This window comes from Nesoenas mayeri (assembly GCF_963082525.1).
Source record: "Nesoenas mayeri genome assembly, chromosome: 1".
NCBI lineage: Eukaryota > Metazoa > Chordata > Aves > Columbiformes > Columbidae > Nesoenas > Nesoenas mayeri.
Genome location: NC_137541.1, coordinates 92,947,527 through 92,967,269, shown reverse-complemented (window position 1 = coordinate 92,967,269; position 19,743 = coordinate 92,947,527). Strand labels below are relative to the sequence as shown.

The 19,743-nt window shown below is 42.1% G+C and overlaps 1 protein-coding gene across 1 annotated transcript; it reads left to right on the top strand.

The window, feature by feature from the left end:
- Nucleotides 1-4,596: 4,596 nt before the first annotated feature.
- Nucleotides 4,597-15,065, top strand: TAGLN3 (transgelin 3; the record flags this gene model as incomplete). The annotated part of the gene is made up of 4 exons (XM_080363404.1): nt 4,597-4,776; nt 5,629-5,803; nt 10,845-10,947; nt 14,599-15,065. 4 exons carry the CDS (start codon nt 4,597-4,599, stop codon nt 14,738-14,740), a joined length of 600 nt encoding a protein of 199 aa, XP_080219530.1. The 3' UTR covers nt 14,741-15,065.
- Between the last annotated feature and the right edge of the window lie 4,678 nt (nt 15,066-19,743).

Here is a 19,743-nt window from a genome sequence, read left to right as displayed (position 1 = left end):
ACTTAAAAGATCATGAGAATTAAAATGCACAATTTACCTTCAAGGTCATCTTGAATATCGGGAATGATAGCGATTATAACTATGGAAATTGGTTTTCAGTTGTAAGTGATAACTGTTTCTGCTGGCAAGCTGCCTAGAAGGTGGTCAAAGACTTATGAATCCCAGAAACCCTTCTGGTCATGGCAGCCTTAGGAGCCATCATGTTCTGCAGACCAGAACCATTCTGTTCTGTCCCACAAATAGGAAGGTCCTTCCTTCCTGAATTAATTTGTTTTAATCCCAAATTTGAGGTGTTCAAACTATGAACTTGCTTGGGGATTAACATTTTCAGAGCTGGCAAAGAAACCCTTTTGCAGGTGAGAGGCAAGATACTTCCTTAAGTTAGCACTTTTTGTCTTCAAGGCTCTCTAGATTTTAGGTTTCAAATGAATGGGGAAGTCAGAATTTTTAAAATTAATGTTGACCCCTGTTTGCACAGTTAAAAAGATGGCAATATTCCAATAGCCTTGTTTCCCCTAGTCTGACTGGTTCTCTTGTGTAGAACATCTCCACCTGTCTTATGACAAACCAAGGCCTTGAATAAAACCAAGGGTCTGCAGAGCAATTCTAGAAAACGTGGCGTCACGACACAGGTGTATATGAAAGGATATCTTTCAGTAGCCCTTCAGAAGTTTCTTTGTGAAGGCAGATGCTGTAAACTGGTTTACAGCTTTGGAAAATTTCTTTATGTTGTTTGTTTGAACTTAGTTATGAAAGGTCCATTATTGCACAGTGGCAGACCTGGGAAATGGAGGCTGGACTTCCCAGTTGTTCTCATTGCTAGGTAGCTTTGTCTGATGGGCCTTGACCCAGCATAGTTTGGAGACAGTGCTTTGGGATGGCTGAAACACCAAACTCTGAGGAGTGAATTGCCAAACAGTGAATCTAACAAAGGGTAAGGGTTGCTCTGTAGCAGGATAAGTTTTAATTTTACCTCTATGTTCCAGTCTGAGGACACTGAAAGCTATCAAGTTACCCTTGATCTAAATAAGTGTAGTGAGCTAATTAATGTTGGTTTTGTTGTTATTGGCAGCATTTCTTTATAGATTTACAATGATTTTAACTTAATAGGGTAATATGGTCATTATCTGAAAGCATGAGATGAGCCATGGTGCTTACAGGCATTAAATCCTACTTCAAGTCTTCACCTTGCATCTCTACTTATTAAACAGAGTTGTATTTTTAGTTGTTACTTCCAATCTTGTGTTACCAATAAAAATAAGAGGACAAAATCCATTGGAAGAAGCAGGTGAAGTGCTCCAATAGTAGCACTTTTGCTGGTGAAAACCTTTCTAACCACCAGGCTTTAGTATGCCTCCATCCATCAGAAGGAACTTGAGTTCCTTCAGCTTTGTAGCTGCATGTACTTGCCATTTCTTAACTTATGGTTTTGGTGAGCTAAACAGATAATCCTCCTGAGGTGATTACTGTACAGGCTCTCACTTTCAGTCCTGTGGTTACTAGAGTGACTATTTGAACTTCATTTTTCATATTTTTCATACTTCATTCTTTCACCGCTTTTTCCGGAGAGCGATCATCAAAACTGGATATGATATTCCTATTACTGTTGCACATACCATGTTTTATTCAGCCAAGTCCTTTCATCACAGCGTCACCCAGTGTCTGCGCCCAACTTCTCATCTTCTGTCACCTTCTGCATTTTTTTTTTAACATCTGCTGTTTCATAGGACAGGGTGCTACGTTCTGAAAAGCACTTTTGTGACAAAGGCTGGACTTTGGCTGCAGTGAGACATGTTTTTGCCTGCTTTCAGGTAGACTGCTTTCAAGGAGTCTTCTTTATCTTTGTTATCTACTCATCACAACATGAATGACGTGGAATTTTTCAATTATGGTCATATTATAGGACCTACTAGTTAGCCAGCTTTAATCTCTTTAATGTGTCATGTTGTTTCAGAATCAGTTTAGTTCGCTAATCAACATGTCGTGCAGTAACCAACTCTGAGGTATTGCAGAGCTTTTAGTAAATTGCATCAACACTATCGCTTTTTAAAAGAAATTCATTCCATTGTTTTCCCCAGAATTGATGACACAGTAGCAGCGTTATGATTTGATTACTCGTACTTTGGAAATATTGGTTAGGGGGCTGGCATTTTTCCAATCCTCTACAGCTTTCCTGGTTTTCAAAGCCTTATTAAAAATTGATACTGATGGACAAGCTTGCTTTTCAGCTTTCACAGTATGGAATGATCCCTCGAGAACACGTTACATATCCAGCATCTGTGAAGGGGCAGACCTCTGCTCTGCAGCTTAGGAGAGTTAAATTACCCATCCCTGCCCCCAAGTTAGGAAGCAGGGTCAGAGGCTGATGCAAAGGTGGGCAGCTTTCATGAAATCCCATTGCTAGTGAGCGCTGAACACCCTGGTGTGACCATAAACAGCCAAGCCACCTGGGCAGCTCCTTTCCAAACAGAAGAACGCAAAAGGATCCGAAAGTAAAAAATAAAGCTCCTTGTTCTTTGTGGGACTGGCCAGAGAGCGTTAAGGCCCAGCCCTTAATTGCTTGTATGGAGAGAGCACCACGTTCATGTACCGCCTTTTCCTGTCGCACTTTCTCTTTACTCCTTCTCTGATCTCCAGGCTTGGTTTGCAGGCTCGGTTCCTGCACGCTTGCTGTGCCTTCAGCAGCGTGTTCACTGGGATGGAAAACGCTCAAGCGGTGGCCCTGTCACGTAGCATTCTCTGAGTTATGCAACCAAATATTTCATAGAGTTTTAAAACTACCAGTGCAAAGAAGAGAAAGCACTGAAATGAAATGCCTGTGGAGGACAACAATGAATTGGGTCATCTATTAAATTTTTCATCTCTTGAGTCTGCTCAAGCCCAGCAGCATCTGAAGCAATATAAATCTGAGAATTCATGGTCTTAAAATGAGAAGGTAATGAATGAAGAGGCCATTATGAGATGGATATACAAGGTGCTGTATTCCTTTTGCCCTTTTTTTTTCTTTTTAAATGCAGCAGAAGGGCTTTGGTTGGCAAAGCTGACTGTGTATCCACCTCAGGTTTATCAGCCTCCTTTCGTATCAAGCTGAACATGAATCATTTGCCAATTTCATAGCAGGGTAGGTAACACAGTATAGGTGAAAGACATTCGACAAAGTCTGGTACAACTCAGAGAGGAGCAAAATGATCCTATTTAATAAAGGATAAATCTGTACAAATCAGACCAGAAGAAAAGTCCCTTGTCTTAACTCTCCATCTCTCCCACCACTGCAGTGGTATAAACAAATTTAAACTACTGTACAGGGGCATAACTCCCTTGCTATCACTGGAAGTATGCTGACTCTTACCAGCAGAAAAAATGATCCTTGTCCTTTATAGTAGATTTGCTAGTTTTTGGTGTTTTCCCCTTATTTTTAGTGGCTCAAGTTGTATTCTCGCGACACTAGTACACTATTTGATAGCCTAATACCTGCTAACGATAGGGTGATAAAATATTCTACTACTTGTCTTCTCTTCCTTGACTTTTCATCCAGTTGTCCCCTTGTTGAAACTTTTTATCAGCACTGGAACAGGAAAGAGGAGAAATTATTTTTCACGCTTTAAGCCTGTTAGCATCATGATGCAGAACAGGGAAGAAAGAGGTTTTGCTTCTGCTTTGTGCTGAAGAATAAACTAGATGCGTAGTAATTTATGTTATCTTGTTTAACAGGGTGAATTCTGGTGCTTTTGACACTCTGGCACCGGGATGCTCAGTGCAGTTTGGGTTAGTGCAGACGAGGTGGAGTAAAGCCGAGCCTGTGGGGTGAGCAGCGCATGAGGAAACATGCACGGAAACAGGCTGCAGATGGGCGAGATGAACAGGCTCCCCGGGCTGTGTCTGAGGAGGTAGGCCGCTTTAATGGCTCTTAGCAACGCCCCTGCTCTGACCCTCCTCGCGTGTGAGGAAAATCAAATCAATACACTGCTCTTCAAACCACGATGCTGCAGCAGCAGCAGGGCATTGTGGCAGCCTTCGGCTCTTCAATTCATTAAGGCTTTTCAGTTCGCTGATCTCTGGATACCCATCCCTGCACCTCTGCTGAGGGAAACCCTGACTGCATCTTTAATTGGATTGCTTGAGCTCCCATGTACAGCCGTCTTCTTATAAGAAAGTATTAGGTAGGCAATTTTAAGGTGCTTTTGGATTTGCAGGCAGCTTTAACATTGATCTGAGAACTCTGTTGTGTTCTCTGTGAACAGAGCAGAAGCCTCTCTTTAAAAGCCTGCTCTGTCCTAAATTTTGCTTGTCTTCTGTTTTTGTGCTTGGGCAGGGGGGATTTCTGGTTTTTCCTTCTTCTTTTTTTTTTTTTCCTTAATGTTGCAGCTGATTTGTGCTTTTGGAAAAGGATATTCCCTCGCTGATCCCTCCCCTGTTCTGCAGAACAGCTATAACCGGTGCCATGCAGTTACTTTCAGTGTTGATGAACATCTGTTCAACTGTCTAACGTATAGGGCAGGCTGCTCACTCTTTTATTCTTCTGTTTTCCGGTGCTTACTTCAAAGCTGCGGATCAGGACTCTCTACCCACTAAGTAAATTCTGCTTTGGTTCCAGAGATGGCTAACAGAGGACCAAGCTATGGCTTAAGCCGAGAAGTTCAGGAAAAGATTGAACAGAAATATGACCCGGAATTAGAGTCTAGGCTGGTGAACTGGATTATTGTACAGTGTGGAGAACAAATAGAGCACCCTCCTCCTGGAAGGCAACATTTTCAGACCTGGCTGATGGATGGAACAGTAAGTGTTTTGTCTGGTTATGTACTTGTGTGTGTTTGTATGCACAGTGTTCTTATCTTCTGTCTTCATCTAGCTGAACTGATCTGAGCTTATGGTCAGTGCAGAAATGTATATCTTAGTATCTGATTTATTTCTTTTTGACCAGGAATCTTAATCTCAGAAGATAATTACTAGTGCACTGGGAACAGTACAGCACTTATGATTCTTATGAGTCATGCATATTATGTATGAGTACGATTCATTCCTTCAGCACCTTTTCTCATGCAGTTAAATGAGATCTATTTTAAAATCAGATGAATACTTTTCTCTTTAAGAAATAACCGGTGTTGACAGGAAAAGGTGAAGAGACACAGAAAATTTGAAAGATCAGATTCTGTCGTAACTGTTTATTTTGGGGAATAATTCTGTAGATAAACCATTGTATTCCATTGGTTTATTGAACAACATGCAGATGCTGCTGTTTGCAGTGGGCTGTAAGAATACGCTAATCATTGAATCTCTGCCAAAGTGACTTTAACAATATTTCAATTGACATTGCTTATTTTTTTGGCTTGGGCATGTGGTTTCTTCTCTGTCAGTTGTTACGTAACCTTTACCAGTGATTGCTTTGTTGTTTCCAGCAGATTAGGATTTACGTGGTCTGGCTATTGCCAGCAGTTGATGAAAGCTTTAATCCATTTCTGATATACTTTGATTATTACCAATTCACTTTTTTTGTTTTTAGTTGAAGAAATTATGTCCCTGACAGAAACTGGCCAGGTCAAAAACATTTTGCAGCATCATTTCTTGTGCAGAAATTGCCTTCTAGTTTGGTGCCTGTTTTCTAATTTTGTTTCTGTATTTATCTCTCAGCTGTTATGCAAGTTAATAAACAGTTTACATCCAAAGGGAAATGAGCCCATTGCAAAGATCTCTGAATCAAAAATGGCTTTCAAGCAGATGGAACAAATTTCGCAGTTCTTAAAAGCTGCTGAAATCTACGGAGTAAGAACAACAGATATTTTCCAGACAGTGGATTTATGGGAAGGTAAAAATAATAAACTTGAAGTCAGCTTGCACTCTTCATTTTACTTGCTTTGATGTTTTGTAATGGTGCATTTTGTCTAAGGCATATTCTCTAATGTAATTATCTTTTGTTTCTGTTTGCCTTACCTCATTACCATGTTCTTCTGGTGGTGCATTATCTCCTCTGAGGGATTTATATTGCCCTGAGGGCATAACGTAGCCTTCCCAAGCTCATGTGTTATCCAAAAGCCCATAATTCTCATAGAAATCCACAGACCTAATAAAGCAAATGTTCCCTATGCTAATTATTTCCAAGTAAATAGCTCCTAATAGCAAATATGGAAAACCTTTATTTTCTGTTAGCAAGATTTTATTGCAGTTTTCAAATTATAAGCAAGGCTTAAATTAGAGCTATAAAATGCATTCCCAGGAGCATTTATGCTTCTGTGGATCTTATGAGGGCTCATTTATGACTAGCAAGAAGCAAAACTCACTGTTAACACCGTGTTAGCTGAAAATCTCTCTAAGGATACAGTCTTTTTAGGGAGGTCACTATGGCAACAGCAAAAAAATTCAGAGTGCCCCTGTGGTTTTGCAGTAACCCAGGTCAGGGCTATCTCCATCCCATGCTCGAAGTGGAAACTGCGTGTTCCAGCTGCTGAAGAGCTGAGTCACTTGTGCGTTTGTGTGGCTGGTTTTGCCCACTTCTGTGGCGATGCATCTCTTCCTGGTGCTCTCACCAAATACACTGTATATCCTGCATCTCTCTGGATGAGGTGATGAAAAATGCTTTGTGTGAGGGCTCAAAACAAGGACAGCTGCAGGGTAGTGAAAGGGTCAAAAATCTGCCATGAGAATGAAAGAGTGGAAAGACGAAAGCCATCCATTGAGAAAGCTGGTCATATAGTTTGTGAAGGAACACACATGGAGCAAAAGAAAGTAGGGTCTGTTTTCATAGGCTGTTGGAATATGTGAAAGAGATTACTCCTCTGAAGGACAGCTTGAGGAACGGAATACCAGGGGATTCTTTGCAGATGAGTTAGAAGAGAAGGATATACTGAAGTTACTGGGACCTGTAACGTTCTCGGAGTGCCAGATTTGCTTGACAAATCCTACCTTTGGGCACGAGGGCAGGTTTGCTTCTTCTAGTTCAGCCTTTAGGGTTTCATCCAAGCTACCTTTAAATATCTTAAATGAGGGGATTTTTTTCTTCCCTGAAGTAACATCTTCCCCACCTCAGCCTAGCTGATGCTGAAAGAGAAGCTCCATCTATCTTGTAAGGGATGATAATAGCTAATTTCAGATGCTGTTCTTTGCAGTCTTCTGCATCCCATAAGGGCTTTGCACCATACAAATGAAAGTACGGTGCATTGATCTTCAGGATTTAAAGAACTTGCTTTGAAGACAAAAAGCTCCTAATGATGGTGGCTCTCTCCTCATTTATCTTCTTTTCACACACCACCTTTTTGCAACAGAAATAAGGAAAAAAAGCTAACAACTTCCAGAGGACAGGAAATCAAAACACAACCCACAACCTAAGAAAGAGACATACAAGACTTTTCTCCGCTGTTATTTTAGGATTTCCCAAAACTCATCTATGTCTCCTCACTTTCCCACTCCCTTTTCATCCCTCCTGCTGCTCATTTCAGTGCTGAGATGAAACAGTATGTCTCTCCAGCAGTGAGTCACTGCAAGCTTTTTGTGTCTAACTGTAACTCTGACCTCTAGCATCTGTGCTGCTTCAGGGCTGAGCCGTCTGAACCTGGATGCATTAGCTGGACAGAAAGGACAGTCTTTTTGTCATTATTTCATAATTACAGCACCCCTAAGCTCCAGGCCATAACTTCTTTAGAAAGAGAGGGGATGTCAATGTATGTTTACAGGGAAAGAAAAGTATGTGTGACTGAAAAACAGCTTTTCTCTGATGCTAATTGTTTTCCGAGAGCTTTTGCTTTGAAATTCTTAGTAATGATTAATGAAAATGTTTTAGGATGCAATCTGCTGTTGGCTGTTTCAAACTCACTCAGTCCATCTGCTGCATTTTTCTTTATATCTGCACCTTCTCGGTCCAGGAGAAGTATCGCCTCTCTTTTGGACCTTTATTACATAAATGTACTGTGCTGAGTAGCTTTCCTTAATCCATGCCTGAGATATTATGTTTCGCTGTTTTTTACAGATGCCTCCCTGGTGTATTTCCAGGCAGGCAAGAGGCAGCTGTACTTCTGGCTACTTGTTCAGCCTTTACAAAACAGCATTTCAGGAATACTCTGCAGAGCAGTTCTCCGTCTTAGGGTTTGACCCTTCCCCTTTCTGGACCTGGAGAAGAAGGCTTCCCTGCCAGCTTTCCCTTACCATAAGAAGTGACAAGCAGCCCCTTCTTCCTTGTACAGGCAGTGCCAAGATCCTCTACGTGGCTGTGCTATTCCAAGCACTCTGTAGAGGAGACTGAAGATGCAGAAGAAACACTGTCAGTGTGGGTCCCTGCAGCAGGATTTGGGGAGGCTGAAGCTGGGTGCCGGGCAGGTGGCTCACGTGGCTGTCAATGAGCAAGGACTGGAGCAGAGGGAAGGCACTGACCACAGTTTTCTGCAGTGCCAGAGTCAATCCTGACTTCGGAGAATGCAGATTATCCCTTCTGTCAGGTGGCTGCAGTGTTAGGTGACTTTCTCAGTAGAGATTTAAAATTTTCCATGGCCCTTTTACGCTGACCACCGAGCCCCTTGTGTCCTTTACTGGAAGAAGGCAAATGTCACAAGACCACACGGATTTGGGATCTTCCCTCACCCGCAGCACCCCTCATATGCAGCAAGGAGTCTCTGTAAAGGAGGGCCATGCCCGTGGCTTTGTTTTGTCCCGTGGTGCTCGGCTCCCACTCGATCTGTTTTTCCCCTGCAGCGTCTCCCACTCACCACTGCCAAATAAAGTGGAGCTGAGTGCAGAGCGTGGGGGGCTGCCAGATGGCTCCCCCAGCCCATCCTCATACTTTGCTACCCGCCTTTTGTTTCTTTCCCCCCCACCCTGTGCTTGCTGTCATTATTTGCCTCATTCACTTTTAAATCTGTCTTCACATCCCTCTTCATCCCAGTCAGTCAGCACACTCCTCGTTACACGGGAGGCATCCCAAGGACGTTGTATGCGGCATCTGCTACAGCATATGGTACATCTGCTGCTCTGGGGAGCTCAGGGTGCTTCTGCCTCGTGCTCCTCCATGTGCGCCTGTGGACATGCCTGTGTGAGAGGTTGGCTCTTCAGCTGCCCTCTTAAGCAAGGACTCCATCTGATGCAGTTTGCATTAACATAAAATAGAATAAAACGAGTATTCCGGATGGCTGACAATTTATTCTCAGAGCAAATGGTCCCCCTGCAGATAGGATCGCCATAAACTTTAATAGGCTGTGTGACAGCCACAGTTGGAAGTTGCTAGATGTTTTCAGCTTCAGGGTGTCTTCGTTACCTCAGCCAGTGTGTTACGCATTTAGGTTTGTGTGAACTGAAGCCCCGAGCTGTGTCTGCCAATAATCAGGGTGATGCATAGCACAAACGCAGAATGTGCAACACTCCAGCTTGTCTACAGCAATTTGCATTAATATTGGTCAGCTGGAGGTATTTCTGAAATCTGTTGTCATGATGATGTCTCTAGTATCTCATGTTTTTATGAATTACTTATCCCATGTAAAGAACTTCTAGTCAAAATCTGCTAACTAGGTACATGATTTTAAGAAAGAGGAAGAACTGGAACAGAAAGAAAGGGAGGTGAGTCACAGAAACACTTATGGAAGGATTTCAGAAAAAGAGAGAGACAAAAGCCAGATTTTCAACAATTAACCACCTCAAACAATTGGAAATAAGTGCTGTAACTTATAGTCTGTTTGGCCCTGATGTCTTTATGTTCCTTGCCCTTTTTACTAAAAGTGACAAAGTGCAGGAGAAGAACTAAGAAAAAAACGAGCTATCTTAATTTTTTTAAAATGTCTGTGTCTTTTTTGTTTTGTTTTGTTTTTAATTCACTGAAGGAATCAACAAAAGCTGTTGACCAAAAAGGAAAATTTATTTATTATCTTAATTTTGGAAGGATAGACAGGAAAAGGGGATAACATTTCTAAATGCAAACCTCTATTGAAAATGAGCCTTATATTTCAAAGGAGTAAGTTGCCCTCTTGGAAACTGGGTGAATTTTCAGCTAGGTGAAAGGTGTACCTCTAAGCAAGTGTTAGGCAAGTTCACCCTTCCCAATACAGATGGGATAAATTATCCCCTGGGAAGCTTTTCCCTCTCTGTTGTTAATGGGGGAAACCTAAATAACTAGTGATGACCAGATTTGTAACTTTTACTTGGCTAAAGATGAGATGAGCCCTAACTTTTTGAAATGAGGAATGAAGTGAGGTAACATAGGGAAAGAGAAAGTGGAAGGCTGGTCCACTGGAAAGCAGGAACTAAAGGTAGGAAACTACAGAGTGTCAATTTTTGGCAGTCTGAGAATAGGAAGGATTTGGGAGGTGATTTGATGTTAAAATTGAGAAGGACTAATAGAAGTTATCTGCACAGGAGGTCTGCAGGACTGCTATGAGTTCTATTAGCACAGGGACTGACTGGAAATGCCAGGGGTTAAAAGGTGGGGTCAGTCTTACCAGTTTACAGGTGAAGAAACTGAGGCACAGCACAGTTATTTAACATATTGTTCTCCTTCACCCATGTTTCACTGAGTATATTACTGTTCTTTGTACACCAAGGTGACCTCTTCTTAGGAAAAAAATTTGCCAAAAGGATTATATAGAAGGACTTAAAATAGTATGTGAGAAAGCACTAAAATAGCCAGAGGCCTGGAAATATCTGAATTGTTAGGTTTTATTTTAACACTGTCCCTTTGATGACTTTTAATAAGCTGTTGCGTGCCAATACCTCCATTTCAGTAACTGTAAAGTGGCATTTATTATGCTGCTAACGCACTTCTTCAGGGGAGTTGAGGGAATTAGTTAATGAATCGGATAAAAGTGTTTATCAGTGTGCCAAACTATTTGTTGTGCAAGTATTTCTTATATTAATTTCACTGTCTGGCTTTCTAGGGAAGGACATGGCAGCAGTGCAGAGAACCTTAATGGCTCTAGGCAGTTTGGCAGTCACCAAGGATGACGGCTGCTACAAGGGGGATCCATCCTGGTTTCACAGGTAAAATTCAAACCACAGATTCCCAGAGCTGTCGTCACAAAGAATCTGGTAGTGTTATATGCCTCTAGGCTTTAAGGCACACAGCAGCATCCTGCTCCGGGAAGTTTCGTAGCATATCCCTCTTGTTGCATGAGAGGCCCACACTGGTTGCTGAAGAAGAGACATTATTTTCTTGCCCACTGACATTATCCCTGACTCCCACTCCTTGGAAGGATAGCAATGAAATTCAGCCACCAGTTTTGATGACATTCATCTATTTAACGGCTTCAGCTAATCCTCTATATCCATTTATGAAGAAAAGGGAATAAAATTGGCAGCAGCCATGCAAATATGTATGTCATAAGGGTAGCTGGTAGAAAAGGTGTGCCTTTGCCTCACATCAGATAACAGATGGGAAGACTAATGAAGACAAGGCTATCACAGATGTCAGCAAAGCCCCATAAAGTGACCCGTTTACTGAGCAAAGAGACAACATGAACCCTCTTTCTTTTTTTTTTTCATCAAACCAAAAATGATTTCATTTCCTTTTCATCTTTTTCCTTGGGGAGTACTACTTCTTTGTGAAGAATTCTCTACTTTGGCAAAGCTGTTTATTTGCTCTGAAAGTCCATTTGTTCTCGCTGAGAAGCAGGCACAGGAAGAAAAGGAAATCCTCCCACAGTTAGCCCTCCTGCCCTGCAGGCATATTATTGACATGAGATTCTGCCATCCGAGAGTATTTCTTGTGTCGAAATGTCCGAGGCATGTTAGCAAAAAGAGTGCTGGCTGCTCGTCTTCAGTTTCCTTGAATTTTCTGATGTCTAGGTGGCTCAGCAAAAGCAAAACAAACTTCACTTGCTTTGTCTTAAACCTTGAGCTGGTTTCAACTGAGGCTAAGGGAGACTTGGATTTTAGGTGAATAACTGCAAACTCCTTTACATTCTGTATATGAAATTAGTTTAAATTAACTTAATACAGTCCACAGAGAGATTTGTATTTATTGAATATAATTGGACTTAAAATTCAAATCCAGTTACAGGCTTTAATATAAACCAGACATGAAATCTCTATGACCCAGACAGGCTTATTTGTTTTATGTAACTAAAACAAAGTCTTACGTGGAAAAATTAATTTTCATCTGGAATCTAAATTGTAGGTGGGAACAGTTTTCATTGGCATAAAGGAAGATGTGATCATCTCCTTTCTCCCCTAGCTGTCTGTCCTGCTCGTGCTGCTTGGATAGCCAACCCGTATCTATCGCAGCCCCTAAAATAGAATTTTACAGCCACTGCCTTAAGGAAAACTGATGTTATTTCTATAAGGAAATAACACATGGCAGATCAGGAGCTATTTTCTCTGTAGCTTACCCATCCCTTCAGGCAGATCAAGCTCCCTCACTGCCACCCAGCGTTAGTCATAAGTCAGGGTGTTCAGGCCTATTCTTAATCACCTTAAAATAAACTGAAAGAAGTCAAGATTAAAAGGAATGAGAGCATCCATCTACAGTGACTGGAGTACCATCACATTTGAGCTGAGCCATTTAACTTTCCATCACCGGTGTCTCACACGCTCAGTTCCACCAGGCCTGATTCCCCCATCATTGTGTGCTCCAGCGAGGTCCATGGCCCTGCAGCTGTTTGTTGTCTTGCGGTTTGGCAGCCACGAGCACTGATGCAAAGTTGGCAGGAAAAGTTAACAGATCTGCGTGGTGGGCTCAGTTTGCAGCAAGGGTGCTGCCAGGTGATGGCAGACAGGCCAAACAGAACCTGGAAAAGGGGAGACACGAAGGAGAATAGACTTTCCCTTGCCAATTTTTCTACACCTCTGTTAAGGCCATTTTCACCAACCTAAAAGCAAATAATAAGTACGTTTTGTTATCTGTAAAACTATCATATAGTAAATGTGGTGCTTATGATGCTAACCTAACAAGATAAGATCCAAACTATCTATGTAATCAACATGTATTTGCATACCCAGACCTCGCTTTGGTCTCTCTTTCAATTTCTGCTTTGCAGTTCTCATTGTTTTTCCTGTTCAGTGTTAACTTTCCAATTTTCTGTGAAATTACAGCACAACACAGCTGAAAATTCTGGGAGGAATAATAAAAAACCAGAATGCATTCCTGGGATTTTAATTAAAATAAAGGCAGATACAATGAACCTGAGATTCAATTAGGTAATGGGAGTAGTTCTAGTAACATCCTCTCTTGGAGATCCTGGCAGTAGTTCAGTGTCTGTGTAAGGATTCTGGAAAAGAAATTAAGCAGCAGTGAGAAGGGGTTACATGAAGTTCTGCGTGCCTTCTGGCATGCTTTCTGGCAGGAGCTGTGTGATCCTGTGATGGGCTTCTATAAGTCCTTGTGTTAGTCTGTAACACTGGAGACCCATTCTGAAAAATGACAGGTCAGTACTGGTTTTCTGTGGACCTTTCTGTTTTGCCGGGCTTCTGTACAGATGTGGGCTCTTCTGCAAAGTCCTGAACACCCTGAGGCTGGCAAAGAGTTTAAGTGCTTTTTTGGACTCGAGCCAGGGTGCTCAGCACAGTGCAGGATCAGACCCTCACAGAGAGGATCATGTTGATAGTTTTCAATCACAGCAGGCACTTAATCTAGTGTTCTCATCTAGTGGTGGGCTGCAGAGGGAAGGGGAATTGTAACGCAATGCCATATTGCAGGGTAACCTGATCGCAGGACAGACAGACACAGCAGGCAGAAAGATTGTACCTGGGTGGGAGTCAAGTCTGGTTGATTGAAAGGCTCTCTCAGTCTGGGGCTCTGTTGATTCTTACAGCTCATTTGACAGCCACAGACTGATCTTTCTCCCTTGTAATTGATTTATATAAATGAAAAATTAAGGCGAACAGTTTCTTGCAAGGCCACAGAGTACAAACGTTTGTGTTTCTTCTTAACTGCCACTTTTGCCCTTGGTGCTATTTTCAGGGGAAAGTCTCCTTTTAAACTGCAATGAAGGTTCATTGACCTGAAGGGCTTTTGAAACTGGGGACACCAAACAAAAGTGGTCAGTATGTTTTGACAGAAGATAAAGGACTGTCCTATAGTTCAGATGCAGGTGCAAAGGGCAAAGTCTACTGCTTAGAGGAAAGATCTGGAAATGGCAACAGAGCAGCTGTTCTGTCCTGCGGGCAACCATCATCCACTCTGTAAAAATGAGCAAGTCACTTCTCTGTCCCATTGTTTCTTTGTGTACATTCAGCTCTTATTTACTCCACTGAGTTAAATTATACCAATTTGTACAGTTGCTCTAGATGGATATCAACTTGTATTACAGCACAGTAAGTGCCTCATTGATCAGATCCCATGGACTACAGCTTTTAAGGTCTATAGGGCTTAACACAAATTAATCCTATCATGAGTGTTATATACACTACTACATAAATATTTTACCTGTCATAGCTGCTGGGAACATCCCTTGTGGTTAAGGAATAAGCGCTACAGTGGAAGTCTAAAGTGTTGTACGTTTGACTAGAGCATTGCTTCTAACTGCAGGAGAGCAATTAGCCCAGCCAGTATTGCCTAGCCCATGGGATGGTGCAAATGAAATACTGAGTTACAGGGGGACACGTGTGTTAACAAAAGCCAATTTCATGTTGCTTTTCATGATCCTCTGGGCATATACAGAATGACAGTATGTTTTTTTGTGTGCATCTGGACAGGAAAGCACAGCAGAATCGACGAGGATTTTCAGAAGAGCAGCTCCGTCAGGGACAGAACGTAATAGGCCTTCAGATGGGCAGCAACAAAGGAGCATCACAGTCGGGTATGACAGGCTATGGGATGCCAAGACAGATTATCTAAAAGCATCTCTGTCTGTAAAGAAAACACTCCTTCTGCAGCATGGTCTGTTAAAAAAAAAAAAAAAAGAAAATTAAAAAAAAAAAAGCTCATTAGTTCCCTTTCTGCCTGGTTTTTAATAGTTAGTACTCCCTAAGGTTTGGGGTATTTTTGTTTTGGTTTGTTTTATTTGCAGCTTCAAGAGTTCATCTAGGAACTTGGTTTTTCGTGGTGGTGTGTGTCAGTTCACAGCACGTGCGCACTGCTGCCTCCTACTTTTCACTTCTGAACTATGCAACGACAATTATTCTGTATTAATTTATTTGCAAAGTGTTATCTTCCATATTTGTCTCACACTGCACTTGTATTTCAACCAGTAACCTCATTCTTCAATTCAGTGATTATATTGTTTGACCTAAGAATAAAGGCAAATTAAAGACACATTGTACACTCGTTATTTAAAGGCAGTAAAAACAATTAGAACCAACAACCATATGATACAGCGCTGAGGAGTTAAATGTTTTGAGTGATCGGTCTCGTCTCCAATTCAGAGCCTTTTCTGAGTGACTCCTTGCTTTAGTGCCATATAGTCTGTGTTATATGTTCAGTTCTTTGTTTGTCTAAAAGTACACCCAATGTATTTTCCTAAAAAGAAGAAAATATATATTATCCACTGAATCTGATTCCTGTGGTCTCACCCAATTGAGCTTGTATTTCCCTTGACCTCGTGTGTGGGGTTGACTCCAGCTGGCAGCTGGGTGCCCACACAGCTGCTCCCTCCCTCCCCTGTTGAGGAGGCAAGAAGACTTGTTGATAGAGATAAAATAAATGTAGTAGGTAAAGCAAAAGCTTTGTGTAAAAGCAAAGCAAAATAAGGAATTTATTCACTTTTACCCATTGGCAGGCAAACATTTAGCCATGTCCTGGAAAGCAGGGCCTCAGCATGCATGATGGTTACTTGGGAAGGTAAATGCTGTCACTACTGATGTCCCCTTTTCCTTGAGCTTTTGTTGCTGACACGACACTATATGTATGGGATAACCCTTTGGTCATTTGTGTCAGCTGTCCCAGCTGTGTGCCCTCCCAGCTTCTTGCCCACCCCCAGCTCTGGGGGCAGAATGAGAATGGGAGAAGGCTCTGACACTGTGCAGGCACTGTTTAGCAACAGCCACCACACTGGTGTATTATCAACACTGCTTTAGTCACTGCTTTAGTCCAAAGCACAGCACCCTGCAGGCTGCTGGGGAGAAGGTTAACTCCGTCCCAGCCAGACTTAGTACACCCAGCAGCAGGTGAGCCTCCAAACCCAGGGGAATTTTCACCATGAAAGGATAATCTGTCAGACAGAGGTGAGAACAGGCTTTACCTTGTGATAGCTGATATTATATATAAAAATAATTTTAAAAAATCTGCGAAACAAGTTATGTTTTAAATGCAAAGGAAGAAAGAGAAGAAAAGTGCCAGAATGCTTCTGACCTGGAAAACGCCCATAGTTCAAATTCAAATAATCTGTTATGCTTGCCTGTGATGGGCTGTAAAAGTGTCTGGTGGTTCATTTCTGGACAGTTTGCTGGAGAGTCAATAGAAGAACTGCTTGCTGACACAGTCACCTGGCTGCAGAAGCTCACCAGAGCAGGTTCACCTGCTGGTGAGCGCAGGTCACCTCACATCTGTGCAGCACGGAGAGCTGAGGGATACACTCTGTCTTCTCAGCAGGGTTTTCTTCCTGTTGTTAAGCTTCTCTGCCAGCTTCATTTGCAAAGCCCAGTTGCTTCCTCCCTATAGGCAAGCAGGAAGGGAAATATGATAATAAAATTTTGTGGGCTTTTAAATTCATGATAGACTTCCAAGAAGGCCTGAAAACATAATATCTGAGCAGGTAACAAAATGAAGGGTAATCTGTCCTGGCAGCTGTCTCAGTGCCTAGATACAGAGGTATGGATGACTTCGGTCCATCTCATGCTGCCCTGGGTCTGAATCTAGTGACACATAGTGGCAGCTAGTTGTCCATTAAGTAACACTGGAGCAGTGACACAATGATGTGGCTTCAAAAGTTTCTACCACTGTGGAAACTGAAGGGGTGATTCCCCCAGCTCTGATAAAGCTCTATCTTTTCTGTCAGGAAGATGGGAGTAACACCTACCCACTTCAGTCAAGCTTTGCTGAAGCACAGCAAGTGAGAAGTGACATAAAGGTCACATTTCATAATTACAGCACTCCTAAGCTTCATTACATAGTTGAGGCTGAGGGAATCTATAGCGGCTGCTGCTGAAAAGGTCTTGCCCCCATTTGTACCTCCTCTTACACCTGACAGGGCGTCATAGCTCCTCCACTGTGCTCTTGTCAAGCACTTTTTTTGTGTGTTTACTACTACACGTTTAGGACTATTTTTCTGTTACTTATGTGAATTAACTTAATACAGGATGAAATGAGCACCTCAGATGGTGCATCTAGGGCAGGAACTCACCTTTCAGCTGTGCTGGCATGTTAGCTCAGTGGAAAGTATAACACACAACTTCTCCCTAGATACTACATTAGGTGGAATGTGAAGACAATATCAGGTTTTCTTACTAAAAATAAATAAGCTGATTAAGATAAAAAAGTAAAATCCTTGAAGTTCTCTGGCCTGGCAGAATGACAAATGACTACCACCAGGAATTTCACCTTTGTCAATGTGAACAGCAACTCTCTTCCCCTAACAGAAACTACAAAGTCACAGCCACAGCAGACAACACAGCTGGATGAGGGGAGCTGGAAGAACTGCCTTGCAGGTAAGAGGTCTGAGAGGTCACGGCATAAACCCTCTGCCCCAAGCCACCCACACAGCCAGCAGGAGCTGGGTCTGAACTTGGTGACTTCAGTCACCCCGCCCCATTTGACTGCAGAGTTGGCATTCTGCATATTCTTCTCTCGGGAAACACCAGTTTAAAATGTCATGTGCCAGCTGTGTTCCTAGGGCATGTTACTCCTAATTCCACCTGCCCTCTCTTCTGTGTTAAATTTTCTCCTGACCTTGCAGCCAGCAGGGGGGACCTGGGCAAATTTAGGTTATAGTCATTAGTGTGGCTTGACTCAGAAGAGCAGACAGAGCATTGGGTGAGAGCAGTGGTCCACCTAGTCTGGTGCTCTGCTTCTGGCAGCAGCAAGAGAAGAGGCTAATTAGAGAGAGCTCTCGAGACCATTCACTTTCTGTGGTTCCTGTCCTTCCTTCTCCATCAGCATTGCAATTGTTGCAATAAGGCACGTTCCAGCAGAAGAAAGACTATAGGCCAGTTAAATGTTTTTGTTTTGTTTTTGTTTTTGTTTTTTTTCATCAAAGCTATATTCCCTAATTAAATGAACTTTCATTGGGTTTGGCATTCTATCAGCCTCATTGAAGTTATAAAAAACATTGTGTTCTTGCATAGAAAAAAAAATACAAAAATAAAAAAATGGTGATAACTTTAACAAACTGTATTAGCAACAACAGCTAAGTGGTCCAGGAAAGAAAATCTATACCCTGTAGCTACCTGACCTGCTTAGTGTGGGAACAACAACAACAGAAAAGGCTAAGCCCCAGGAACTTATCTTTGGTAACCCCTCCTCAAACCCACAAAACATTCTTTCATTACCTTAAACCATCAAATTAATCTAGCTGTTAATATCTGGCAGAAAATGCTGCGATGTGTACTTTATTCTGTGGGTTAACCTTAGCTTTCTGTATTCCCATATGATGGATATAGAAATGTTAATGTTATTCATTAAATATTAACACACTCTGGCCTACTAATGTCCTCCTCTTAAAATATCCTTACTACCAAGTTTAGAAACATCTTAAGCTAAGAAGTAACTTAATATAGTACCAGGATAGTTTGGTAACTGAGTTCTAAGGTATATCCAGCCTTTTAGTAGTATCAATGCAGAAGATTGCAATAGAAATTAATTTGGCTTCTGGGGGACCTGCATAAGTGTTTTTTATGCGGTAGAACCTGCCTTAAAATGGTTTATTGTTAATATAAGAAAAGCAGTAATGTTTCATGTTAACTTGGTTACTAAACTAACCTGGTACTATATTAAGTTACTTCTTAGCTTAAGATGTTTCTAAACTTGGTATTAAGGGTGGGGGGAGGTGTGCATGTATTTCCTCTCCTAGCTATCAAGACCTCTAAGACTTAGGGAAGAGTTCTCTCTGTGGATGATGAACTCGAAATGTGAACTCAGTTTGACAGCAAGTATGAACTAAGATAAGACCCTGCCTATAATCCTTTTTGAAGCCTGTCTGCAACTTGGTCAGCTATCCCACCTTAAAACTACAATAAAATATTTTCGGGAGAAAGTGATTTAAACATCCTCCCCCTCAACAGCTGTACCAGAGAAAGCCGCATCTTAGCAGGCTGAACCAGAAACAGCTTAAACATTTCTTCAGTTTGCTGTAGACATGTAAATGACATTAATTCACCTTCATGAAGGTTTTGAGACCGTGATCTCACGATGGACAATTGCTTAGTAATTTCTTTTTAACATTAAGGTGACATCTAATGCCCTTCTGAAAGGATGCTCAATAGTTGTATGAGTGAGGAAGAACCACATACATGAGTGTGGAATCCAAGCTTATGCCCATTTATATGAAGAGCAGAAAGAAAATACAATGAACAGAAAGTCAATATTAAGTTCAGCCAGTTCAATTAAGCTGGAGCTGGAGGACTATTAGGCCAGCATAACGTGACATGTTTTAAATAAAAGCTAATGAGGGTGAACGGCGTGAAGAGACTTCACTCTTCGGTAATTTTTTCTGTAGCATCCCTTTGCGACGTGCTGCTTCTGGCAGCGTCCCCTGCTCTCAGCAGGGGTATGAGGAGAAGGTGCTGCTGGCAGCGACGGGCACCAGCCGGCCCTTCCCTTCTGCCTGCGAGCCACCCTCATGTTCACACATGAGCCTCAGAGCATTTAGACCGAGCTGGCTTGTCCTGCTAACTGCTTAGGCCCAAACAGAGCCACCAGGGAGGAAAGGTGAGGACTCAGGATGTCAGCGTTTCATTTCTATGTCT